The sequence below is a fragment of the Diadema setosum genome, chromosome 2 (genome assembly GCF_964275005.1).
Source record: "Diadema setosum chromosome 2, eeDiaSeto1, whole genome shotgun sequence".
Taxonomy (NCBI): domain Eukaryota; kingdom Metazoa; phylum Echinodermata; class Echinoidea; order Diadematoida; family Diadematidae; genus Diadema; species Diadema setosum.
Genome location: NC_092686.1, coordinates 24,843,051 through 24,860,954, shown reverse-complemented (window position 1 = coordinate 24,860,954; position 17,904 = coordinate 24,843,051). Strand labels below are relative to the sequence as shown.

Here is a 17,904-nt window from a genome sequence, read left to right as displayed (position 1 = left end):
CTAACAGGTTCAGATATACAAGAGTCAATGTAACGAATGCAAATATTAGTGAGTTCCTTTTCTTGTTTGATGTATGCTCTATTGAGACAATCATTCATAAACAATATGAGTCCATTATGAATACAAGAATAAAGGAATGTATATCCAGTATTACATGAGTATTCATGCATACATAGGCCCACCCATATGCACTTATACGTGTATACACACATATTCATATACTGTCACAGAATCATCCGAAATGCTTTAAATACACAATATAGTAATGAAGAAAAATATTTTCATTTAGGTTAGGCTCGTAAGTGTATTGCGATCGAAATAGAGCGTTTGATGTCTTCCATAAAACTAGGGTATATGATTCATACTGTAAAAATACAAATAATAAAGTTTATTTCGTTTTTTTATTATTTCGATTATAACTGTTAATACTGAGATTCGGTGTTCAAAAAAGTGTTGGTATTTTTCCCATTTTCTCGGCAATGTATACACATACAAATTCTTGGTAATTGCAATAATTTTCGTCGACTAATTTGGTAAAGTAAGAGTATTTTGATATATTGAATAAGGATTGAACGAAATCATGAGCAAGGACGTTATTGAACTGTCAAAACGTTTTGTCCATCTCAGGGCGATAATAAGCTCACATGGGATATCAGGGTTAACGCTAAAGAGGCAGCATATACAGGGCGCTGCCATTATTCCCATGTACGCCTGTATGTTGGTCATGCAAACATTTTCACTTACTCGTATGGCGACGTTGCGTGGAATGAAGTCAGCGGCTCGATGTTTCGATGTCGACCCGTACGAGCCCCCCTCTTCGTAGCTGCGAACGAGTGGCGATTTGCTCATTGGAATCTCATCATCCGTGTTTCGAGGCGAACGACTCTTAGTGAACTCTTTTCGTCGTCTAAGAACATCATCCTACGAAAATAGTGGGAAATAGAGAACATGTAGCTTTATAGAATGTACGATGAACATACAGAAAACGTTTACAGGAGTGTTTCTCTCACACACACACACACACACACGCACACGAACACACAAACACACGAACAATACACATTATTGCTGTTAAACACTCTAAAAACGCAAATGTTGAATCAACATTTAAAAGGGCCGAGGAGTGACAGCATTTTTGAAGTGTTGCATCCAACTTTTAAGATAACATTTTAAATGTTGAATCTAGCAGGAAAACCAACACTTTGAAAATGTTGTCACTCCTCGGCCCTTTTAAATGCTAATTCAACATTTGTGTTTTTAGAGTGAACATTGTGGACTCCACTGAAGAAATATTGCATTTGTGTGCTCCTTTAACATTATTTCTCAATCTCTCAATAAGTGTGGTTCTTTCGTGTTATAAGGTCATGCAGTAAGTCGAGCTATCGTATACAGAATGCATGTATATATTTTTATATATATTAAGAAACAAACTGGTAATGCATTTTGGCCAATAAAGCATGACTTTATTGGACTCGAATAAACTCATGCTTTATTGGCCAAAATGCATTACCAGTTTGTTTCTTCATTTCTTCGTGGAGCCAATACGTGAAATCTCTACATGTTTGTATATGTATATATAGTTGTTTCATTTACTTTGTATGCCTGCTGTTCCCATCAGTCAACCATATTTCCACCATACCTGATCAACACCATTGACGCCGTTAGACACATTCTCCTCGTCGCCGTCTTTGCTCTCAATCTCCGGACCGCTGAGGAAGAAGCTCAGCCTTTTGGTGCTGACGTGGGCGTTGACGAAGAGGTTGATGACGAAAGGGAGAATGAACATGGGGTCGGTGAGGGCGTTGAGGAGCGAGAGCGCGGAGAAGGCGACGTCGGGGGAGAGAACTTCGCCGGTGATCGCAGTGTAAGTCGAGAAGGCCTGTATTTTAGGTGACAATCAACGAAATTGTTGGAATTTTCTCCAACTCCGCATAATCGAACAAGCAGTTCGTGTTTCAATTGTGATAGTCTGTGAAATAGTTTAACCAGATAATGCTCAAAGGCAGGACTATTGGGTACAATATGACAGGAGCGTTAAGCAAAGTTCCCTGGGAGCTTACAGTAGTATCAAACTTATACTATATATACTGTATATTATTACTAACATTATATGGGTAATCGCTGAACTTGCGAAGTGGTATACATTGCAATGACGAACAGTTTCTCGCCCGCAAGTAGCAGCCAGAGAGATTGACCAAATTGTTTTACTATTGATAAAGACGAAACACGATCTGAAAAGGCTGACTTTACCGTACAACATAAGCCTATGAGACAGTCACCAAGCACATAGATAGGTAATTAAGTAGATGGTTAATTCACAAACCTACGTCTACTTCATTTTCGCTTGTGATCCTTCTTTTGTTGGGTTTTACTTACCAGCAAGTTGGCAACGATTGGGGTTCCTGAATTCACGACGACTGTGTAGTGAGAAAAAACAGAAAATTGCTGACATAATATGAATAGATGAGGTTATAGGTTCTTGATCTATGTATATATCTAAAGGAGATACGAAGGCCAGGGCTCCGGATCTCACTCCTTATGAAGAAAATCCTCTATTCTAATACCGAAATATTAAAGAAAGATTTCTACATTCTGCCTGCCTGGTAAGGACGCAATACAGATGTTGCCCGTTTATGACTGTGTGGACAGAGCTTCGTGACCTTTGAATTTTGAAAAGTAATCTGACGATTATATCACAGTACGTCCAAAAAAAAAATACGATCGGATTTTCGCACTAATAACTTCCAATATGATTAAACTGTCTAAATGCTACTTCAGGGTCATAACAATTTGCAGAAAACCGTATTCGTTTGGGTTAAGTGGTTACAGAGAAATGTGGATCGTTGTAATGCATGTCACGGGTCTGATTTTTACTAAGTTTAGAACTTGGATGCCCTTGTAACTGCATATTATTAATGTGTAAAAACAGTGGACAGAATTTGGAGGAAAGGGATTCCTGGCATGCTCTACAAAACTCCTCATTTCTCTTTCACCACTGAAGCAAATCGGATGGGGCTTGACGTAAGATGTGGGTAATAAGTTCAAGTGTTATACCCTGAAATTGTATTTTGATTGATTTGATATTTTCAAAGTTATCGATGCGGAGGGTCCCGTTGTATTTTTTTTTTTTGGGGGGGGGGGGGTTGGGGCATACGGTATCCTGTTCCTCTAATTCTCCTCTGGCTTTCACTCTAATTATACAAACTCTTCACTCGCTCACAGTTAACGGCAGAGACGAAGTAGACCCAGGTCAGATGGCTAAGCTCCTTGACTCGAATGGTCTTGATGAAGTCGCTGAAGATTCTTTCCCATCCGTACAATTTCAGGACCTTCATTCCTTGCAGCATTTCATTAGACGTCTTCAACCGCTGGTCAGCATTCATCTTCAGGGGAGAGAGAGATTGGAACGAGTCGTAACAAACCTAAACGTTGTTTGTTTTGTTTGTCATACGTCGCTGTACTTGGACTTTGGTTGGGAAATAATAGTAACAATAATAATAATAATAATAATAATAATAATAATAATAATAATGATAACAATAATAATAATAATAATAATAATAATAATAATAATAATAATAATAATAATAATAATAATGATAACAATAATAACAATAATAATAATAATAATAATAATAATAATAATAATAATAATAAGGTCTTATTTACCAAGGGTAGCCTTTTCAGTATTGCCACTGCTCTACCAGAGGGCCCTGCCATTATCATTATCGTAGCGTTCCCAGGTACCCATTTATACACCTGGGTCGACTCGGTAGAGAGGGACATGGTGGGTAAGACATCTTGTCCAAGGACGTAAGCACTGTGCGGGAGTCCAACTTCGGATCCTCCGATCGGGAGTCGGGAGTCATATCCACTTAGAAGTTACCCTTGCTTTGGTTTGTACATCAGAAAGTGACAAATTCACTGTTAGGGTAGATGGTTTAGCCCAATTTTGCTTGGGTATCTATCAGGGTAAGTATATAATAAAATCACTTGTCGTTGAGGATGTGAATGAAAATGAAGATGTAACTCTATGTGCTTCCTTTTGCAAACGGAACATCTGTATAATCACGTCCTTAAAAATGAAACAAATGATAGATGGTACGCATAAATTACGTTATGTAGATGTGTCCGCAGGGCAAACTAAATTTTTGCAAAGTGTAATGTATACATGTCATAAAAGATGCAATACCAGGATGACCGCACAACTTAAATTTTTAACGAGCTGTCGCAGATGTTTTCCATTCTTTCGTTTAAAACATTTCATATTCATACTTAGTTTTTTATTCATTTGGTAATAGCTGTTAAGTGGCTACAAAGTCAATGTGTCTGGGTTCTTTTTTTTTTCTTCTGATATCAAGGTTCACCCTTATAGTTGCATATACCTACCATGACAGACTTCATGTACTTGTTGTAAGTCTTGGCGATGATTATTTGACTTGGAATCACAAAAATGAATATCGAAGCTCCAACGAATGCCGCCTCCCTGAGTTGAATGTACAGCAGCACAAGCGTCAAAGCTATCTGTGTATGGATACAGTCAAACAAAAGGATTTTGGCTGGTCGGTGAGGCACCAGTGTCTCGTAAAATATATATATATATATATATATATATATATATATATACATTATAATATATATATATATATAATATATATGTATGTATATGTATACATATATATATATATATATATATATATATATATATATATACAAATGAAATCAAAAATGAATAAATACTTACAATTTCACATTGTGTTTCTGAATATACTAGGTGTATTATATACTGTATTCAATATGAATCAAACAATACTTTGAAATGCATTGGGATACACTTGAACGAAAATACCAAAACCAAAATACAAACCCTGATGGGAACTGTCCAGAGCTCATTGGCGCGATCAAAGAAAAACTGGACGTTGGCGGCGTCAACCGACATGTGATTGGTCACCTGACCCATGGTCATCATGCCACCTGACATGGCGAACGTGGACAGACGGAGGGACTTTTCGTAAACCATACTCTGTGATAGAAGAAATAGAGTCGAAAAAGCAAAAACAATGCAAAATGAGTACAAGTTTGAAATGCAAACTTTATAAACTGAAAACGCTGAAGATTAAGAACGGGTTAAGAATAATAAAACAGGATAGTTTGGAAAGTCGGTAAGCAAAACACAAACACAAAAAGCACTTTTATAGACTTTATCGTTTACGCTCCAATCATACTAGAAATGTTAAGATTTGGCATGAACTGCTTTAGCTAATAACAATTATGCAAAATTAACTTCGTAGACGACGTCCTTTGGATAGCTCATGACCAGTGCGTTGGTGTCGCCTTGTTTCGAGAAAGGGCTATATGTTTCCCGACATGTTCATAACAGCATGATACGCAGCTCAATACACCATCCTAATATTATGATTAAAGTCTGCTTATCGCCAGTGCCTTATCCTTCTAAATTCCATCTCACTCTGTACGATATAAGAAAATAATGTCTCCAATAAAATACAGTATGGCCTATCTTTACATTCTTGTACTAAATTTGTGAAATCAACATTCACATCCACAGTCTAATGATCAGAAGCATGTCTTGAGGCATCATAAATCAGACAAGTACACGGGTACTCAACATGACAAAAATGAAAGAATCAGTTCATACATGTTGATACACATAATGGCAGAATTCAAGAAGATAACTGTCTATTTATTGTCATTACTTCGTCCTTCTCAATTCTGTACCATTCTTTAAATACATGTATGCCAAAAAATAATACACCAAGTTTTATCAAAAATATTTAAAAATAATACAATAAGCTTTACGAATATTGAAAATAATACAAGTCATTAAAAATAATACAATAAGCTATTTGTACCTTCCTGCACTACATTTGTGAATACGACATTCAACATCACAGCCAAATCAAAATCATTTCTGGACACATGCAAATCAGGACAATCGCTAAAGAACCCCAAAATCAGCGCATTATATGCAAACATAATGACAGAATTCAATGTTATAGCCGTCTGCTTTTCGTCCACGCCTCATCCGTCCCAACTCTGCACCATTCTTTAGAATTTCATTACAATATGTCACAAAAATATACAATAAGCAATCTGCACCTTCCCTGTGCTAAATTTGTAAGATCTACATTCAACACCCCAGTCAAATGATCAAGATTCTTTCGAGCTGCATAAATCAGACAATCGCTCAGCATAACTACGATGAAAGAATCAACGCATATACGCATAATGGCAGAAATCAAAATGATCCTGGTATGAACAGTCGCCGCCTGCGTGACAGGCGAAGATTTCATGAGTTCCTCTTTGTTGGGAGGCCTACAACTCATTAAAATGGGATACACGTAGCATAAAGATTAAAATCCTGCGAATTCATAGTCCAATGTCCTTGTTTACAGAAGTTACATTAATGATCTATCGTAAGTTTTTCTTAAGTCACTGAACTGTAAATACACTAAGCAATTGACTTCCAATAAAAAAGAGGTCATTAATGATTATAATAATAATAATGATAATAATAATAATAATAATAATGATAATAATGATAATAATAACAATAACAATAATGATAGCAACATATGTGACTAACATTGAGCCAAATAAACTCTGTAGAGTGCTCAAATCGCATAAATACTATTATCGCCCCGGTCACTGAATAGTCTTACATTATTTAAAGGACAAGTTCACCTTCATTAACATAAGGATTGAGAGAATGTAGCAATATTAGTAGAACACATCATTGAAAGTTTGAGGAAAATCGGACAATCCGTTCAAAAGTTATGAATTTTTGAAGTTTTTGTGCAGTAACCGCTGGATGACAAGACTGCTGCAGTGTACGATGCCACATGTGTACAACAATATAAGGAAAATATGAAGAGAATTTCACAAAATTTCATCTTTTGAAAAAAGTACACATTCCCTTGACTCGTTACTGACATATGTTATGGGTAATATTATTCCCATTGCCTTTAGAAAGAGGCAAGTCAAGTGCTCTTTTATTACGCGAAAAAATGAAAATATGTTTAATTTTCTTTACATTTTCTTTATACTGTTGTACTCATATGACATCACGAGCCTTAATAGTAGTCTCCTCATCCAGCGGTTCGAACACAGAAGTTTTAAAAATTCATAACTTTTGCATCAATTGTCCAATTTTCCTTGATGTGTTCTACTAATATTGCTGCATTCTCTTAATCCTTATGTTAATGAAGGTGAACTTGTCCTTTAAGATCAGCACTAACAGTGCTCACTTCATATTGCAACTCTTCATCACAGGGCCTGGTATGCAATTATAACGGAAAGTGAAATGAGATAAGTCGCTCCAGTGAAATTCTGCGTGCGTGCGTGTTTGGGTGAGGTGCCTTTTCAGACTCGACTGTCTTAATAAACACAGATGATTGGGAGCAGCAAACCTCAAAACATGACAAATTTTGTGTCACAAAATTATTAACTACCGAAGTGGACGCTTGTGTAGCGTTGCTTAATAATGGTAAGACATACATTATCGTCCACTGTGGTCACTGTCCGTGTTTACTCTGAAACAATGTGCGAAAAATGGGAAAAGATATGGATTACACATCACAATCAACCTGCCAAAATATTTAATTTCTCTCGGAAAGTACGTGCATTTCTTAAATGAAATTTAAGTACGCTTTAAAACCAATCTCAGAATTGCCTCATGTCAGCAATAGCAAGCATAATTTATAATGAGACAGGAATAGTGAGTTTTTAAAGGAATAAGCTATATCATACGAAAGCATGTCACTAGATGCGACGTGAAAACATTAAAGGTATTTGACAAATAAACAAATTGAATGAATCTATACATGTATTCGTTGATGAAGCTATCATCACAATCACATTCGCTACAGTAATGTGCATGCAATGTTCCTTCAGATTTATCGTAGGAATTAAACCAAGATACGATGCTGTAACAAACACATTAATGTTTTTCAAACTTCACGACAATGAATATTCAATAAAATTAACTTGTCATGAAGCAAAGCAAAGAATAAAATATCCTCATGATGATGACGGCCTACATGACGAAAACAAGCATGTTTAACTGCAGAGCACCGCAATATTCTGTATTTTCAGTGGGCTTTTAGACTTTTTCTGTGCTTCAACCTATTTTCCTATTGACGTTCTTTTCCAGAGGGGCCCACATTCTACAAGCGTTTCCTTTTCAATGGTCCTTCCATTTTTTGCACTTTATGTATTGCTTACTTCACTATGATCATTTTCGTTCTCATGAAAATTACTCTAAGATTTCACAATTATTTTATACTCTTTTCGTTTCACATAGTTTTGCTGACCTGTATATTCTCTGTTACCAAAGAAAGTGATGTGTACATGTCTTTGTCAAAAATGACATAAAATTGAATTTGAATTGAATATTAACGATCCCGTAAGAATACTGAGAATGGAAAGATAGATATTGACCGAACAAAATACACGATAAAGGAGGCAGCGTGAATAACAATACTGATTTCAGGACGTACCACTCTATCTGTTTTCCTTAAACCCTTGAAATCTCTGTACATGAATAATTATTTTATGAATTGTTCTTTGTATCAAATCAAAGTAGTTAAGCAGGGAAATAATGCCACGTCATTTGGAGAATCGGCTACTTCTTGCTCCTTTTGTTGTGCATAACACATATGCAGGTACACTTTGGGCTACTGTGATTTAAGCTTTTTTATTGTTTACAACAATGAAAAAGCAGTTTTCCTCCGAGAGCAAGGTTAGCACAGTTATTGGCTTACATCGCTGGTACCAGCCGTTCCTATTAAGTGTTGGAGATAATAATAAATAATGTACTTGTCACACATTGTCATATTGAGTGTGGATATATAACAGACTAGATAAACTCGTTCATAAATAATTTATATGGGCTTCTGATGTCGTATAAAAGTTGTTGAATATCCAGTCACGAATATTTATGCACAGGTTTTAATAGCTATACTGTATACTATGGAACTACGCTATCATAAAATACTGTGTAAAGTCGAGTATTCGAAATCAAACTCAGGACGTGCATAAGTGAAGTCTAAGAAACATAGCCCCAACGCTAAAACAAAAGCCAGCGAAGTAAAATCTGTGCGAAACGAAGTTCAGTGAGAGACTGGTAAGATTTGTGTAAACTCTTGAAAAGTGAAAGGCCCACTGGAAAGAAAACTGAACTAGATGTATACTCGAAAAAAAAATTGCTTGTTTTAATGGCATGTCACTAAACTTTACACCAAAAGAGAGGAACCACTGCCACCATCACGGAAAATACCATATTTTAATATACGCGTACAACAATACGTGTTATTGTACGTATTATGAATGTTGATGTGGCCGTACACGTCGCTTTGCCAAAATATTAACCTTCGAACAATTGAGCTTTATCATGTTTGAGTGTGATGATGGGTTTTTGTGTATGTCTGTGTAAGGTCATTTCCCGAAGACCTCTTTGATTTCCTCTCATAAAGCAATAAACAGATGTAAACAGATGTCTTTTTTTTTTTTCGGCTGGGTAATTGACTTTTGCCTCAAGATCGTGGTGAAATATAATCTGGCTTAGCCAACATGATTGTGCTGAGTAATGCTACATGATAAAAATTTTCTTTTTTTTCAGTCTAACTCTACGACCGCGCTATATTTCGAATTCGTTTATTCCACTTTTCTGAGCAGTGGTATGGATTTTTTTTTTTTCTCCTGGAGGCGCACACAGTTATCAATTATTGTACCATTGTATCACATGTATTTGTCTTTTCTTTCTTCTTCTTTTGTTACTGTTAACGCTGACTTTGTTGATATTATTGTGTTTTCTAATCTATTTGTATGAGTAGCAAATTGCGCTTAGAAACGTCAGTATGAAGCGCCATATAAATGCAATTATTATTATTATTATTATTATTATTTGATGTACTAGTATGCGAAGAGGACTTTTCAATCCCTAGATCGCCATCAATGAGGATGATAATATCTACATATTCTTGTTTGTATATAGTTTTCTGTTTCGCCCCCTCCCCTCTCTCTGCACACACACACACACACACACACACACACACACACACACACATATATATATATATATATATATATATATATATATATATGAGTGTGTGTGTGTGCACGTGCGTGTGTATTTATCTCCTTACCTCTCTCACACGCCAAGAATTACGATTTTCTCGAACTTTTACCTGAAGGGCGGATTTTACATGGACGCCTTCGACGGCACCAACATAGAAATAGGTTTGGTCGAAAGTATGACGCGTGATGGCGGCAATATAGATACATCCCACCAGTACAAGCCCGTTTTGGAAAAATTCTTCAATGGTCACGTGATGTGGTGGTGTCTGTAAGGTAGCAAAAAAAAAAAACAAAGCAAACAACAAATACATAAGGTATGAAAAATATAAAGTTGGATTTCTGTATGAAATAATCCTGTTAACACATGGAGATATAACCTATGATAAAATTAAGGATTTACATATAGTCTATTAAATACAGATTCTGATAACATGGTAGGCCTATTATGTCTTACACTCATCACTATTTATCTTTATAATATTATAAATAGCAAAATATAATGATTTCAAACAGGAATATTTTCTCATAAATGCATTTCTTCATGTCAAAAATTTTCAAAAATCTTGATTGGACACAGGGAGCACCACAAAGTTACTGATATATCACTATTAACGCAGTTTCCCCAAATCATGCTAATATACATGTTTATTCTATTAAACGAGTCTATTCAAATATATTATATCACAAGCAATCTTTAGGAATGTAAGTTCTTGTTGTTGTTTTTTTAAGAAACTCTTGATTTTACAGAGCATTTAGCCCTTTCTGTGCCATTGAATCAAATAATGTGCACAAATCCCACACATAAACATATGGACATGAAATAAACGTACATGTATCACTCAAAGAGTCAAGGGCTGAACACAATAATGAGCTTTAAACAGACATAGTGTCGCTGTTTTTGTCCTTTTCCTTTGCCTTTTTCCCCAGTCCTTCTGAGTCTCTTCCTGTTATTGTTTATCTCTTCTATAAAAGTAAGCTGCCTCGTGTTTGTGTATGTGTGCATAATCTTTTTTTCTTTTTTTTTTAGTCTTTCATTTTCTTTCTTCCATTTTAGGTCATATGCCCACTACTTTTTTGGGGTTCAGTAATTAGTTATTTCTTACGATGGAACTGCAAATTATTAGCTCTGCTTTTCAGCAGTCCTCTCCATTTCCAATAACCTTGGTGTGGTACTGTAATAAAAGTCACATTAAGTAATTATCGTATTTCCGTTCACACATGTTTTCCTTTATTATGATGTTGCATCGACTTTGTGTAACTACAGCGCATGTATGCATGAATTCTATACTGTAATTTCATTCTGTTGGAAATTGATTTTAAAATGAAATTAATGAAAAGAAATGAAATGTTATTGGTTCTTTTGTTGTTGTTATCAGGCTTTACCGTGGGTGCAGCATCACTGCCTTGCATCTTGGTCTCGACGTACAGGACGATACCACTTATGCACAGGGGACCGACAAGACTCAGGCAGTCAGCGCAGAATTTCAGGAAGCCTCCCATCAGTAATCTCCTCCAGTACGTTTTCCAGTAGACGCGATAGAGGTTAATGTCCACGCCTTTAAGTCGGGCTCTCTCCTGTGCGTTGTAGATGGATCATACAGGGGATCATTTCAGTAAACAATATAGGGTCTTGTTGAGTGATGCTTCTACTGTTCGTTTCAGTTTAAATTTTAAGGATTTTGTTTTGAAGTTCTGTTTGTTTTACTTCTCCACGTTACGACAAAATCAACAATTTTCACATCAAAATATAAATAAGAGTCCTTAAAAGAAATTTATATAATTACAATTATATAACATATAATTGAATATATATATATAATTATATCTATATAATTATGTATATATTATGTAATTATATAATATAATTATAATAATATAAAATACATACATCTATAAAGGAGGAGGAGACCTTTATCGATAAGTAATTTGCTTGACTGGGATAACAGCCTCTGGGCGACATAGTATATTATCATTCTCCCATATCTTTCATTTAAAGGCATATATGATTTACCATTTGCAGATGAAGCAAAAACCCAGCAATAGTGCTTTAAAATAGTTCCAAAATGTGAGTTTCGGATGGAAACAGTAGTGGCTGTAAAAATTTGAGTCTTTTAAGTATTGTTAAATAGACAAAAATAATGTGAGCAATAGTTATAATAAAAGTATTGCCAGACTAAATAATCTACAGTTACGGTTTATTGAGAAAAATAGTGATATCTTCTTATATTTAAGGGTTTAGTGCGAAAATTTTATGTAGTAGGATTTTTGTGTGATACAACAGACCCACATATATGCATTAAATGTGATATCTTGAACGTTTTTTAAATCACTGTTCACAAAGGTAAACAGGACCTTTAAGGAACAAAACGCATACACACACGTAGGCCCACATAACTTAAACAACTTGAACTTTTAATTTTTCAATATCACTTTGCCGAGGAAGACAATTCAGAAGGGAAATAATTATTATAACCAGTCAGAAATGAATTTAAGGGACAAAGAAAGGGAGACCTGCATGGGGAAAATTGAGAGAAGGGAAGGGAAAGTAACAGTGTTTTATAGCTGTGATATACAGAAAAAACACTAACTTTACCTAAGAACATTGAAGAATTTGCTTTAAAAAACAATGAGAATTTTACAGTAAACCAATAATTATGAGTGTTTCCATTAGTTCTTCACGTTATGATACTGTCTTTTTGCAGCTCACCTTTTCCTGCACGAAGTTCTTTTTGAATATTTCGTGGTTATACTTCGACGTGTGTATTTCCGGTATGCTCCCAAGGTCGGAAGGGACGACGGTTTTCTTGTAGCCGAGGGCAAACAGCCAGTTCATCCACCAGAACGTCAAGGCCGAGAGAAGGTTGGAATAATCATTAAGATATCTCATGTCCGGTTTCTTCGTGTCCTCAAAATTCTCCACATTATCCGGATCTCCCAAGCAGTGACAAATCTGCTCGAAGAAAAGGGAAGAGTTTTCAGTTTAACATTGTATATTTTTCTTCTGTTCTAGGCGTCGATTTGCATCATTATCATTATTGGCATTACTATCATGAAACTGTAGTATTATCGACATATAATCACATGATTTTCAAAGTAATGGTTACCATTATCACTTAAAATTTCATTAAATTCTACAATATGTTAGGCTCTCTGATAAAGATTAATGCTGTTATAACAGCATTAATCTTTATAGAGTACTTACGCTCATGTAGATACAAGTAGGCCTACATCAAACTAATTCGGAATAATGAACCAATGGGAAAGGACCAAATATAATTACATGTACAACTGAACTTTGTATATTCTATCCTCCTCTGTCACTGGGATAATTGGTAAAAACCCAGGGCCCCATTTTATTGAAAAAAAAAAATACGATTGCAACTCTTGTTGGAATATCAAGTGTCGTGGTATTAAATGACAAGAATCGTGCTTCCTGATTGGCTGCTGCTCCGGCAAGAACATAATATTATCAACAGTATATTATGAAATTGGGCCCAGATATCAGTCCGAATGGTGATAGTCATAGTAATAACTAACAAAAAAAAAAACAATATACTGAAAGTGCAAATCCTCTTTGTGCTCATGTTGGCACGAATACAAGATCCTACAAACTCGAAAAAAAGAAGCAATAATGAGGTTCACAAGCCTTGAAATTGTCATATCCGGAACATTAAAAAAAAAAATGCAGAGTGCAATGTTCAAAACAGAAGTTTAGATTAAAAACATTACGGTAATGTTATACGTTTTATCAAAGTTGAACCTGAATGAACACATATATGGAATTGTAGAGTTTTACATAACATGTTTTCACAAATCATCGATAATACTTGCAACTCCATGAAATCAATTTTGTATGAGAAGACGTCATGGACTTGCAACTCGCCCATTGGCCAGCACACAACTTCTGATTTTTTCTTTCTTTTTTTTTTTTAGATAAAAACCAAAAAAAAAAAATCAATGAGAAAATTGTTCGCATCCTTCTCATCGTTTTGTTGTGCTTTGATAATTTAGAGGTGTAGGATTGCAGTATTTCATGTTTCCCCAGAAAAGCCACCACCAACAACAACAACACCGAAACGGAGTTTTATATTTTTGTGTCCATACGAATAATGGGGTTTCCTTTATTGATTACATCTCTTCATCCAAATTATGTGTGTAATTGCTTCTGATATAACTGTTTGATTAAAAAAAAAAAATAAACAGTCCATTTCTCTGCATTTCGATGTTTATGACAAAACAGAAAATGATTCAATTTAGTCATGGGTTTTTCATTCATTTGTTGCAGTCACCATGACTTCCTTCTTTATTTGATAGCTGACCATTTCTCTTTGATCTGATGAAACTTGTACAGCTTTGCTTGCTGTATTTCCCTCTGTCTTATCACAATCAACATGAACATTGATTGCATTGCATTGCATTTCAAAGGTGTTTCCGGACGGAACATTTTCATGTATGCCGTACAAGTTTAACAATCTCACGGTTCCTGAGTTATGGTAACTTCATCATTTTCCACGCGGGGATTTTGATGCAATCATGTGAACTTGACAACCAGGAAATATGTGTCTAAAATCTAAAAGTGTTTATTTCTAACAGCTTGCTTATGAATGACTGTGGTTCATGGGGCCTCTGTTGTTCGGATATACTGCGTAAATCTTCACAATAACACAACATAACATATTGAATGGATTTACTTATGGAGTATCACGGTGTACTATATTTCTTGCCGTCACCCAGACCTCAACTATACCTGACATGATATCTGTTTTCATACATGATTTTAGATGACGTGGGAATGGATTGAAATGTTTAAAGGTCCTGTTTACCTTTGGAGCAGTGATTTTTAAACTGTTCAGGATATCACATTTGTTGCATATGCGTAGGTCGGTTGTATCACAAAACATCCTACCATAATCAAAGGCTCGTATTAAAGCCTAAAATATAAAGGAATATCAGTATTTTTTTCTCAATAAACCATAACCGTAGACGGTTTAGTTTGGAAGCATTCTTATTTCAACTATTGTTCACATTTTGTATATTTAACAATACTTAACATCGATCATACTGAGTCAAATTTCTACATTGGTTGTTTCTATCCCTAACTCACATTTCAGAGCTATGGAAGCACTGATGCTGGGTTTTTGTTTCATCTGCAAATGGTAAATTATGCCTTTAAAGGAATCTGAACTGCGTCATACGTTATTGGGTTGAAGATCAAGTTACAACTCGATTACCTGTATCTTCAAAAAACAGTACGATGACAATACTCACAATATGATCTTTATGAAACATCACTTCGCACATACTCTACAATCATTATAATCAATTAACAAAGCGCATGGTGGAAACATTATTTGAAGTGTTTCATTGCAAAAACGGGTTAAGATTAATTTCTAAACATTTAAGTCCATTATCAGATAGAGCACAATTAAAGCTTTCCTGTGAATCCTTACTTATTACATGATAAGGACAAAGGACTATTAAGACGGTTGATATTCATAGATGTCCCATTTTTTCTATTATTTTCTGTGATTTGATAGCAAAATTCCCAAATTCTTAAGAATGAAGTAAATAGTTTTTTTTTTTTTTTTTTTTTTTTTTTTGCAATGAAACTCTTCATTTGTGATAACGAGAGAAGTCAGTGCTCACCCAGTAGAGGACGACAATGAACTCTATGATACACATCAAGGTGACGACGAAAAGAAGAGCCAGAGTGACATCAAAAATGAATATATTCCAGTCTGCATCACCTCGTTGGGCAAGATGAGCTATTCCAAGAGCCAGGGACGCCAGTGAAAGCAACCAATAGACGAGGAGGAGCCACACCATGCTGCGAGATCTCCACCTTTCCATCATGTGGTAGTAAAGAATGGAGAGAAGGGCAGCTACCACCATCACCACGCCCGGCACAAAGAGGTGCGGCTGGAGGGGGAACGAGCTAGCTCGGTAGATTTCGTCCGTCAGAATCCCCTCCGCCATGTAGGCCAGTGCGAGGATTATATAGACATAGGAGAGAAGCCATCTCGGGGTGTGACCCGGTAGACGAAGAAGATAGATGGAATCGTTTCGCTGGCAGCAGCATCGCACGAGGATGAGAACTACAGGGGCGAGCAGGCAGAATCCCAGCTGGGGCGCCGCGATGATGCCATTTATGAGACACGTACTATTGCGAGCATCGCCCTGCGTCGTGTAATTTACCCCGCAAAACCAATTTCCTTTCTCGGACATGATTTTCGTCCACCAAGAGTGAGCCTATGTATAACAAAAGGGATGCACCTTAATTTTTCTCTTTTTCCTTTTCTTATCGATAACTAGCGATAATTTTGAGCTCTTCAATTGTCGATAACATATACCAATAGGTTTAAGAAACGCAACTTAGTGTCTCTTCATGCACCTGAACGGAAAAGCTCAAACCACAGTTGTAAAACAAGTTAAAGAAATCCCTATGTGGAATGACATAACGTTGTTCAATGCTTCATCTTCCCAAACTTGTGCGAATCAAAGCACACAATTCCAAAACTCGTATTTAGTCTTGCATGTTTTAATCGAGTATAACACTATCGGTCGCAACTATAGACAAATATGATAAGGTGTTGATAACATATTATCACCTCACAACGCTGAGTATTGCTCTGTACACAAATATATGAACACCATGACTTTGATCCATGATTTAGCAACCCCCCCCCCCCCCGTTCTTACAGCTGAAATATTTTAATATAACAATTAAATGGAACTGATAAAAGTTCTTTTTTATTTTATTTCATTGAAAAAAATAACATTCGGTTAAATCCATTATCCCACCTAACTTTTAAAATATGTGGGTGCCACTATTGTCACTGATTCTTGTACAGATATAAAAAAAATAAATCTCATAATATTTTGGGGGGAGGGCAGTGGAGGGGTAATACTAGGTCATATTTGGGTGAATAATCCGCGCCTTTCTGTTTTTATTTCACTTTATCAAATTTCACTGCAATTGTCTTTAACATGTCTTGCAATTACACATAACTAATTAGAAATAATACAAAAAGTTCTATTAAACTATATTTAACAATAACAGCTGGCAACTTACAGAACGTCGAGTAATTCCTGTCGCGATCGGCAATACACAAGTCGAACAGGGCAAAATGAGGTATGTGTCCGTTCAAGCATGCAGGGAGGCAGAGAAATTGCCTGTTCGACACAATTCTTGAGGATTCGGTTAAGTGTTGACTCTGTCGTCCGGCGCTTACACACCAATCACAGGACCTCACTCCGGCGAATCATTCTACCAGTGTGGCGGATCTCTTGGAGGAGTCGAATCATAGTTGAACTTTTGCAAGAAAGGGGGACGGATTTATTGATCTCTAGACTCTTATGCCCTTGGCCTACGTCATAGAGCTGGGTATATAGGAACTGTAACAAAGGCTCGCTATGTCTCTCTGGACTTTATGATAAGTATGTATATGGAGCTACGTTGTTGCATTCGGATTTGTAAACAAACAAAGCCAACGAAATGACGCGATCGTTAAATATCGTATAGTGTAATTACGTTGGGATGCATTCGTGTATATATCGTCATGCAGTGTGAATGGTCTATCGACCAGACATTGTAAGGATAACAACTTATGATTTTTATTGACTGAAAAAAAAAAACATTTCATAGACGAGATATGCTGCCTCACCAAGTGGTATAAGCACGTTCTCCCCCCCCCCCCCCCCATTCTTTCTCTCGCTCTCTCTCTCACTCTTTATATATATAAATATATATATATATATATATATATATATATATATATATATATCTAGAGGACTCTAAAAAACAGGTGA

At 35.9% G+C, this 17,904-nt stretch overlaps 1 protein-coding gene across 1 annotated transcript in view; it reads right to left on the bottom strand.

Moving 5' to 3' along the window:
- Positions 1-16,320, bottom strand: part of LOC140241142 (ATP-binding cassette sub-family C member 9-like) — a 32,346-nt gene extending 16,026 nt beyond the window's left edge. The window contains exons 1-10 of the mRNA XM_072320905.1: positions 15,754-16,320; positions 12,803-13,045; positions 11,479-11,670; positions 10,206-10,361; positions 4,868-5,023; positions 4,390-4,524; positions 3,221-3,383; positions 2,377-2,417; positions 1,651-1,879; positions 745-896 (exon numbers count right to left, since the gene is read on the bottom strand). Coding sequence (XP_072177006.1) covers positions 745-896; positions 1,651-1,879; positions 2,377-2,417; positions 3,221-3,383; positions 4,390-4,524; positions 4,868-5,023; positions 10,206-10,361; positions 11,479-11,670; positions 12,803-13,045; positions 15,754-16,320 — 2,034 coding nt within the window. The remainder of the gene's footprint in view (positions 1-744; positions 897-1,650; positions 1,880-2,376; positions 2,418-3,220; positions 3,384-4,389; positions 4,525-4,867; positions 5,024-10,205; positions 10,362-11,478; positions 11,671-12,802; positions 13,046-15,753) is intronic.
- Between the last annotated feature and the right edge of the window lie 1,584 nt (positions 16,321-17,904).